The 9,724-nt window shown below is 39.6% G+C and overlaps 1 protein-coding gene across 2 annotated transcripts in view; it reads right to left on the bottom strand.

Moving 5' to 3' along the window:
* Nucleotides 1-2,792: 2,792 nt before the first annotated feature.
* Msl3 (MSL complex subunit 3) overlaps nucleotides 2,793-9,724 on the bottom strand; it is a 20,094-nt gene continuing 13,162 nt past the window's right edge. For both annotated transcript variants that reach the window (XM_004635036.2, XM_023719589.1), the window contains 3 exons: nucleotides 6,559-6,658; nucleotides 6,103-6,187; nucleotides 2,793-3,476 (listed from right to left, as the gene is read on the bottom strand). In XM_004635036.2, coding sequence (XP_004635093.1) covers nucleotides 3,377-3,476; nucleotides 6,103-6,187; nucleotides 6,559-6,658 — 285 coding nt within the window. In that variant the 3' untranslated portion in view covers nucleotides 2,793-3,376. The remainder of the gene's footprint in view (nucleotides 3,477-6,102; nucleotides 6,188-6,558; nucleotides 6,659-9,724) is intronic.

The raw sequence follows: 9,724 nt of genomic DNA, 5'->3' as shown, positions 1-9,724 counted from the left end.
AGAATTAATGTATTTTATACCATTAAAAACTAAAAGGGCTGGCCAAATAGCTCAGCAGATTAAAGCACCTGAAAGCAGGCACAGAGGCCAGGGGTTCGATTCCCAGGCCTGCTATGCCAGCTCCACCCCAGGGGTGCACTGAAACAGCAATTGATACTGGGCATGGTGGCACACGCCTGTAAACCCAGCCCTTGGGAGGCCGTAAACAGGCAGATCATTATGAGTCCAACCCAGACCCGAACACCCTGTAGACCCTTCCCTAAAAATAAAAAAAGAAAAGAAAAAACTAAAGCATTCTCCTCTAAATTTTTTTTTAATTTAAAAACCTAAAGTAACATTCTTAATATAGAATTTAATTTAGTAAAAGCTCGTGTATACCTGAAGGAACAATATTAACTGTTATCTTCCAACCAGCCTCATGCTTTCTTCCTCATATTTTCAACATGTAGAAATTTTGGGTGCCAGAGTTAAGTTGTTATCAACAGAATGTTTAGACAAGCTAATCTTCAAAGCTAACTCCTAAAGGGAAGAGGCTACCATGTTACTTAAGAAATAATGGCGAGGAGGGTAAATATATTTGCTCAAATGCTTAGAGCCAATATCACAGTGACAATACCTTTTATAAATGAGAAATATGTTTCTTTTCTGTATACTGTACTTCAGAAGATTTATATAACCTGCTTCTGTTCAGAAGTGGTTTTTCTTTTCCTTTTTTTAGTCAAAGATCTAGTATAAAGATCTGATGCCTAAATTATCAAAATATTACATTTCAACACATTTAAATCACTGCACTGTAGGGGACTCAGGTAAACAATTTCTGACACTGCCAGTCAAGCGGAAGACCCAATACTATTATGGGCTACTGGACTCTTTTAGAATATTTTGCTGAGTTAACACACCTATAATATTCAAATGACAGAACTAACCAAAAAAAGGGTATACAGATGAATGTCCATTTTGTGTCTGTGTATTCAAAGTGGTTAGGATAGATATATAGTTACATTGTCTTAATGAATAGAGGGATTTTTTCTAATGATTTTTGTAAATAGGATATCATGTTCTCATCTTGTACAGCAATTCACCACTAGGAAGAATGTATGCAATGTGTTAATTAATGAAACTGTCCTACCAATTTGATTTGAAACTGTCTCTTTGCTATTTATTTATCAATAAAATTATGGGAAAAAAATAAAAAATAAATCACTGCAACTGGGGCCGCGGAGATGACTCAGTAGAATAAGCGCTTCCCTGGCAAGCACAAGGGCCTAAGTTCAATCCCCGGTTGCACCAAAAAAAAAAAAAAAAAAGAAAAAAGAAAGAAAGAAAAGAAAATCACTGCAACAGGCAAACACTGACAAAATGTGCTTACAAAAGGTCTGGCAGTTTAGGCAAGAAACAACACAAAAGGAAGAAAATTTGAAGTCTTATAAGGAATACTAGACATTTAAATATTTTTACCTGAGAAATGATTTAAACTATTAGTAACACATAATAGGATGGCTATGCTAAATAAGTTATTATTTAAATCAATCTACAAGTTGTATATAATCAAACATTAAACAAAGGTATAATTAAGAAATTCCTTAGGAGAAAATAACTTTTCATTATTAGAAAATGATTTCCCTGCAACTTCCAGTTACATCACTGCAGAAATAGTCCAAAAAAAGTTTGTGCTCATTTCACTGGGAGCACTTAAATAGGTTCCTGCAAGACAATTACAAGGTAAGTTTTTTTCCAAGCCATAAGTAGTTACTGATTAAACACTTTTTAACCAGGCCCAGCCAGCTGGCTCAGTGGACTAAAGTGCCTGCTTCAGCAGAGTGCAGCGGCTGGGGTTTGATCTCAGGCGTGCCTCCACCCCCAGGACGCACTGAGACTGTGACGGAGACTGGGCATGGTGGCGTGCGCCTGTAAGCCCAGTGCTTGGGAGGCTGAAAACAGGAGAATCACTACAAGTGCACTCTACATAGTGAGACCCTGTACACCCTGTCCTAAATTCATAAAATAAAATAAATTTCACAACTCAGAACATCCTGTATTTACCAGACTGAAGTAGGCATTGCATAAAACAAAAGGAATGAAAACATATCAGGAACGTCAATGTGACTCCAGATTAGTCAGCAAAAGCTCAAGAGACCTGGAGGTACTGGTGCGTACCAGTCAGGGCATGCACAAGTCCTCTGGATGGAACCATTTCTAGATTTCCAAGATTCTGTCTCTCATCAATCAATGTACTTTCAAAGTTAAGGTCAACTGAGCTGAGCTACAGGACATGACAGGCAGTAGAATGAATGCTTGTATGGTTCTGATATCCTTTCCAAAATGATTTAGAACTGTGTAAAATCTGAAAGGAACTAAAATGAGGGTTAGAGGGTAACTGCATGGCCAGTCATGGAGAACCTTTCAGAGCCTTCAAATGCTACCAACAGTCCACTGCAGAACACGAGTCACAGGTTACCAGCACTGGGATAAACCATTCATTAGCAGTTTAGGAGGATAAATTTTGTGTCAGGCCTAGATGGACTCCCTCAGGCAGGAACAAGACAGCATAGAACCACAGTAACTTCCAGGAACCACAATCTATTCATGCTGCCAGGTGAGGCAAAACCAAAGGAAAAGAAATAAAGGCACAAAAGTAAAACAACAAAACACAGTTATAAGTAAAGAGGTCATCCCACTAATAAAAATCAAAGGACAAGACAGGCAACACTTCACTTAGATCATCAAAACTAGTATTTTATAGAAAGGGAACCATGACATTACTCACCAAAGTACAATTGTAAAATCCCAAATAAGACAGGCAATGCTTTATTTAGATCTCCAAAAATAACATTTTATAGAGAGGGAACTGTTACAAGCAAATGCATAGCTGCAGATTTTCTTTTGCAGTCAATATCTATTCCCTCTAAGACTCTGAGAGGACTTTGTGGTTTCCAAGTACAAACTTAAATCAGTCGGGCAGAGTCCCTCAGCCTCCCCCCAAGAATGAAAATCACCTGCAAAAATATCTTCTTTAGTGCTGACAAACAACTCAACAATGTGGCTCTCACTAACAATTAAATGCAATGTCTACCAAATCAGCCTAACCTATGTACACTCTCGTGGACATTTCACTATAAACATTTATTCTTTGCCTTGCCATTACAGATGTCCTGTGCAACAGGAAAGGTTTCACCTGAGCTATGTTCAGGCACCCAGGAAATTCTACCGGAAGTGGGCAATTCGAACAATAAAGGTGGCCCTTCCAGAGACCCCGAGGGTGGGCCTGGGGTTTGTGTTCAATGTCAAGAAGGCCTGCTGTCTCATTAGTTCTTCACCTGGAATCCAGAACACAAAGCCAAACAGAGGAGCATGTCCTGATAGAACCATCCAGATGTTAATAAATTGCCCTGGGGTTCTTGGTGCTATAGTGTGCCTCACACGCAGCGACATAAGCTGACTCTGGGAAGAAGTCATCATGGTATTCTGCTAAAAACCTAAAAAAAAAAAGGGAAAAAATGGACTCAATGAACATCATGCTCAGGGCTGAATACCATCAACCAAAATACTAATTTTCAACCAACTCTTAACATTTTAACTGTTTTTGTGTTGGGACGAAGAAATAATTATAGTTCTGATTTCTATATAATGATTACTTTCACTGTACTTATCTGGCTTCTGTGTTACTTATTATTTATCTGAAGCACTTCACCATCAGCAGGTATAACAGCACCTAAAGTAGAACCTAGGGACTGGGGAGATGGCTCCGTGGAATAAGCGCTTCCCTAGCAAGCACAAGGGCCTGAGTTCAATCCTCCGTTCCACCAAAAAAAAAAAAAAAAAAAAAGTAAAACCTAAACTCCACTAGGTGGTAGTCTGGTTATGGAAATATTTCTGTGCAAAAAAAAGCTTTGGAATATTTTCCTGTTTTTCTTTTTCTCCCTTTCATATTTTTTCCTTTTTTTCTGTTTTATAACAGCTAGGCCTGGTGGCACATGACTATAATCCCAGCTCCTTGGGAGACTGAGGCAGGAGATTCACTTGTTCAACACCAGCCTGGGCAACTTGGCAAGACCCTGTTTCAAGTAACAAGGGATGGGCATATTGCTTAGTGATAGAGCACCCCAGATTTGATCCACAGTACTATAAAACACACACTCAGGTGCACACACACACACACACAGACTATACATCATTTAAGAAATATGTGTTTCTTTAATGTATGAAGCTATCCCAAAACTGAACTGTGTTAGCAGTAACATTTTGGGTCTTATTTTGCCATGCTAGAAGGTATTATTGTTCTAAGTTATAACACCAAAACACAAAAAGACTAACTTCTATCCGAAGAGGTACACTGAAACCTGGCCGTACATTCAAGAATCTGCAGCATATACATGGCGTCCTGACTCGAACCCATGCTGATTTTGCCAAGGGCTTAAAACAGCCTCCAGTACATAATATTAATCAGCAAGAAAATTTCTTTCATGCTGGTTTCCAAGTTACTTCCCACCTGTTCAAACTGCTAAACGTTTAGCACCCTCGTTAGCAAAAAACCCAAGTCAAAATTAATTTGATAACCAAGTCTCTTCACTTCTGTTACTGCACCTATTTTATGGTCATTTCAGAGCCCACTGATATTAACTGACATTTCTAGATATATCTTTTAAACCTCTTACTATATTTACTTGCAAATCCTTCTAAGTTATTTTTTAAAGTCCTAATCTCTACTTTATATATGGAATACTTGAAAGTTAGCAGGCTTGGCTGTGCTAACTTGCAGCTGTCTCTTCATATTTTCTTGGTGCTATTTGATTTCAGTGTACAAATTTTGCATCAAACAGAGTTAGAGGGAAGAGGTGGAAACTGGGAGAAAAGAAGGTATTCTTGAAATTTGTTCCCAATAAAATGTCATGAAGCTTAATTCCACTCACCAAAATCTTATTCAAAATCCCTATAGGATATTATCCTTCAAAACCACAAAAGAATAAGCTGGGTGAGGTAGCCAAGCCTATAATTCCAGCTATAAGAGGCTGAGGCAAGAGGATCATAAATTCGAAAGTCTAGGAAACCCTGTCTCCAGAAAAAAAGGAGGGCCAGCCAAATAGCTCAGCAGATTAAAGTGCCTGCAAGCAGGAGCAGGGGTGAGGGGTTTGATCCCTGGGCCTGCGGTGCCGCTGCCCCCCTCCAGGCACACTGAGACCCACAATTGAGACTGGGCATAGCGGCACACACCTGTAATCCCAGCTCTTGGGAGGCTGTGAACAGGATGGATCACTACGAGTCAGATCTAGTAGTGAGACCCTGAACACCCTGTAGACCCTTCTCTAAAAATATAAAAAAAAGAAAGAAAAAAAGGATAGATAAAATGAACAAAAGAGAGACAGAAAGAACTGGGAGCATGGTTCAGGGGTAGAGTGCCTACTTTCTATGTGTAAGGCTCTGAGTTCAATCCTCAGCATCCCAAAAATCAAACCAAGAAAACATAAAAGACTAATTCCTCAGGTTGGGCACTCTCCACTCCCGCAAGTCCTACTAGCTTAGTCGGGGTGGGGCCTGCGAGAAAGACATGGTATCCTTTACAGAGGAGGAGCCAAAGTCAGCAGGAGAGTCTCTCTGCACAAGGCAGAGTGGACTTCCTCTCAATTCACAAACACCAGCACACACTAGAGGTCAATTATCTTTAACTCTAAGGCAAATCCCAAAATCCAACCTATACAGGCTAATCATGAAATTAGTTTGTGCGCATGTGAAAAACCAAAGTCCTATGCTTAAGGCATTCTTGAATTTTAAAAAATATAAAATTAAACTACTGTTAACCTCAATAATTTCTACTTTTGAAAATGTACAAAGCTATCCAACTAGATTCTTCTAGGCCCCCAAATTCGTTTTTCCTCTGCATAGGGAGTGCCCTTGATTCAGAAATTTGGGAGCAAACAGATACCAAAATAAAGAAAAAACAAAACAAAGCCCTCCTGCTATATTACCACTATGAGAACCCACCACACCTAGGTAGCCACACCCCTATTTAAAATACTAGGGAGCTGCCCTCCATACGTGCATAAGAGTTTAGAAAGTCACGCATACAGTAGCAGAAGTAAGTTCTGAAAAAACTAATAAAAATACCTCAGAAAGAGATCAAAGTGCTTCAGTAAAGCCTTCAGATTCTTCTCAGAAAAGGACATTTTTCCAAGGATTTCTGGAAGTTTTACTGTATTAAAAGTAAAGGCAAACAGATTTGTAGTCAGCAAAATCTGACACCACATAGAATATACTCATGGATCATCTGGGACCCCATTTCCTTTTTGAATCCGAAATTAATATCCACATTATCAAACACAAAGGTATAGCAGCAGTACAAATAGTACATATCCAACTTTAAGACACTTAGGAGTTATTCAGTGTCTTTCCTTTGAAGATGTCACCTTTGGATGAGTTTGCTAGGAGCTCAAAATCAAAAGTAAGTATCTATATAAGTTAGATATTTATAGCCCAAACCACAAGCTGTGTATAAGCTATCAAGAGTGCTAAATCAAAGCTAAGTACAAAATGGAAAAGAGAACGCAGGGTTGGGATTCTTACCAAACAATCGCAGCAAATGTTGTGCCCCATAAATATAAGAGGGCGGAGGTGGCTGGTCACCTGGAGGGTAATTGTCAGGCACAAGCTTCCAGGAAAGGACCTAAAAAAAGCACAATTCACATGGCTTCATTATTCCTAATGGAGACACTTCCAATACCTGAATCATGTGACAACAGATTATATGAAGAAGAAAAAAATGTGTCAATACATCAAATGAACACAAACTTACAAAAGTTAAAAAAAGTGAGAGGTAGAAGGACTTAAAATTAGATTAAGAAAATATTGGATTCCTTCATTTTCAACAACTATTCCTATAAAAAACTGAAACTGTGCTGGTCACGTAGACCTTTTTCCTTTATCAGAAACTGTATTGCTGCATCAGACAAACAATGAAGCACTCAAAAGTTAACCAAAGATGTTATAATACCGGCATTGTTTTGAGATCCCCTAATTTCCCATAGTTAGATTCACTAATTAATATAAACCTTTAAGCTCCATGAAATCAACTGACTTCTGACCTGGTAGATCCTTTCTCTGCCTTTACTCTGCATTTCAGAACTATGGGTGGACTTGGGGCTTTTGTCAAAGGGATAGCTGCACTTCGAAGCGCTGATGAATTTCCCTAGAAATATTTCAGCAAATCAGAGACCTTGAGTCTATTCTACTAATTTTCCTCTTTGCCTTTTGGGATACATTAAGATTTAACATGGAAATAGTCACTTTGAAGGATGCACTGTGATACAAAGCAGAAGAGTGCTCCAAATAAATCAGAAATGCTTCTTAGTCGATTTGCCAAGAATCTGGAGGGTACCAGTAGTATGGTAGTGCTGCTGGACTCCGGGATGAAGGTCCTAGCTTCACTTCAGCTCCTCCCTTGCTGGCTGCACATGCTTCAACTGCCCAGCCCCCTACCACTGTTCTGCAGCAGAGTGCTGAGAGCAAGTTTCGGCATCTTTACATTCCAGCACCTAACCCAGTGCATATGGCTGAGACTTGGGAAATGCCTGGACAGTGACACATGGAGGGACCACGAGACAATGTGTAATCATCAGATTCATAAACCATATGGTGTACGTAAAGCAGGTCACTTTGAAAGCAAATCTGCATCAATTAGTTTTGTATTTCAATGCAATGCATAATCTATCAAAAATACATTTTAAGGGCCGGCCAGATAGCTCAGCAGACTAAAGCGCCTGCTTAGGCAAAGCGCAACAGCCAGGATTCGATCCCCAGTGTGCCATGCCGCCCCCGCCCTCGAGGCACACTGTGATGGCCATTGAGACTGGGCGTGGTGGTACAAGCCTGTAATCCCAGCACTTAGGAGGCTGAAAACAGAAGAATCACTACAAGTCCAATCCACGTAGTGTGACCCTATAGACCCTGTACTAAATACATAAAAATTAATTAATTACAAAAACATTTTATGAGAAAAAATAAGCTTCCAGAGGAGGGATTCTCAGTGGAGACTATACAAGGGCTACCAGTGGATCTTAAGTGGCAGAGTCCAGATGTTCTACACTACAGAATGATCCACGTAGATTTGGAATGAAGCACGGAAGATTTGGATAAAGAGCCATTGTTGAGTCAACTGAGGAATGGATACAAATGATGTGGTATTTGTATACAATGGAGTATTACTCCACTATAAAGAAGGATAAACTCAAGGCTTTTATAGGTAAATGGATGTAACTAGAGATCATATTCATAAGTGACTTAAATCAGACCCCCATGTGTAAACACTGCATCATCTCACTAGTGCAAGAGCCTGAAAGAGCACACAGGATCTGAAAGGAACAGTGGATAGTGTGAAAGGGAAAGGACCTTCTGCAAGGGAAGAAGCAACTGGGATGAGGGAAAGGAAGGAGGGAGGGAGGGAGGGAAGGAGAAAAATATATGTATACACATAGGATAGCTTTGATAACTGTACTACTGATTTATACTGGCCTATTGAAAGGAGCAGTTAATGCTTAACTTTTTTCTCTCCTTTTTTAATTTCTTAACTAATTTTGCATAATTGTATCTGGTAATCTAAACAACTAATTTGAAGACACAATATGCAATTTAACAACCACTGCTGAATTCCTATCAATTTGTTTAGTGAAATTCTGTGTCATTTCTAACAGGGTTTCTTGCTATTTTTATTCTCTTTATTTTTTAAATTAAGGGCTGGGAGATGGCTCAGTAGCATGAGCGCCTGCCTGGCAAGTGCAAGGTCCTAAGTTCGATCCCTAGTACCAAAAAAAATTAAAAACAGAGCCATTATTGAAACACTCAGGAACAGTGATCAAGTATGTGGGAATCCACTAAGGGCTCTCTCTAGTCCTTGTAAGACCGTGGAACAATCTTTTACCAGAAAACATTCCTTTACCACTAGATGGCAGCATCGAGCCAAGGACCAGCATAAAAATGGTCATGGTCTTTGTGTGAACATTCAGATATTCTTTTGGAGAGACACGATTCCACTTAAATAATAAAAGCTTCACTGTCTCCTTGCCTGAAAAAATGGAAGTGCTAGGGTCTTCCTGAGCTACAAATTTCCTAACTTACTGTCAACAATAGTCACAGCACAAATCGGGGTTGCTAACTTCTATATCTGGGATCAGCCAACTATAGCCTATAAGCCAAACTGGGCCAAGGAACATGTCCTCAAAACAAATTAAATGAATAATATTTCATGTTATGTGAAATTCAGCTTCCAGCATCCATGACTGCATCTGGGGGCAGACATCTGTACCTGTTCATTCTGCTTCCGTGTCATAACAGAGCTGAATAACTTCAAAGGAGATCATACGGTAGGCACACTGACAATGTTTACAATCCAACCCTTTCTACAGAAATACTTATGGGCTTTTTGCACTGGGAATTGAACTCAGGACCTAATGCTTGCCAAGCAGGCAAAGTACCACTGAGCTATATCCCCTGCCCTATACAGAAAGTTTGATAGTTCCTATTCCCGTCATTAAATGCAACTTCTATTCATCTTAAAAATAACAAAAGAAACCAAAGAAATCCCACCACAGGGGAAATTCACAGAATATCCCAGTGGACTAAAATGTCTGAACCTCAGAAATGCCCACAAAGGGGCCGGGAGATGGTTCAGTGGAATAAGCGCTTCCCTGGCAAGCACAAGGGCCTGAGTTCAATCCCCAGTTCCGCAAAAAAAAAA

This window comes from Octodon degus, unplaced genomic scaffold (genome assembly GCF_000260255.1).
Source record: "Octodon degus isolate 3935 unplaced genomic scaffold, OctDeg1.0 scaffold00069, whole genome shotgun sequence".
Taxonomy (NCBI): domain Eukaryota; kingdom Metazoa; phylum Chordata; class Mammalia; order Rodentia; family Octodontidae; genus Octodon; species Octodon degus.
The sequence above is the reverse complement of the archived record's forward strand: the minus strand, read 5'-3'. Positions and strand labels throughout refer to the sequence as shown.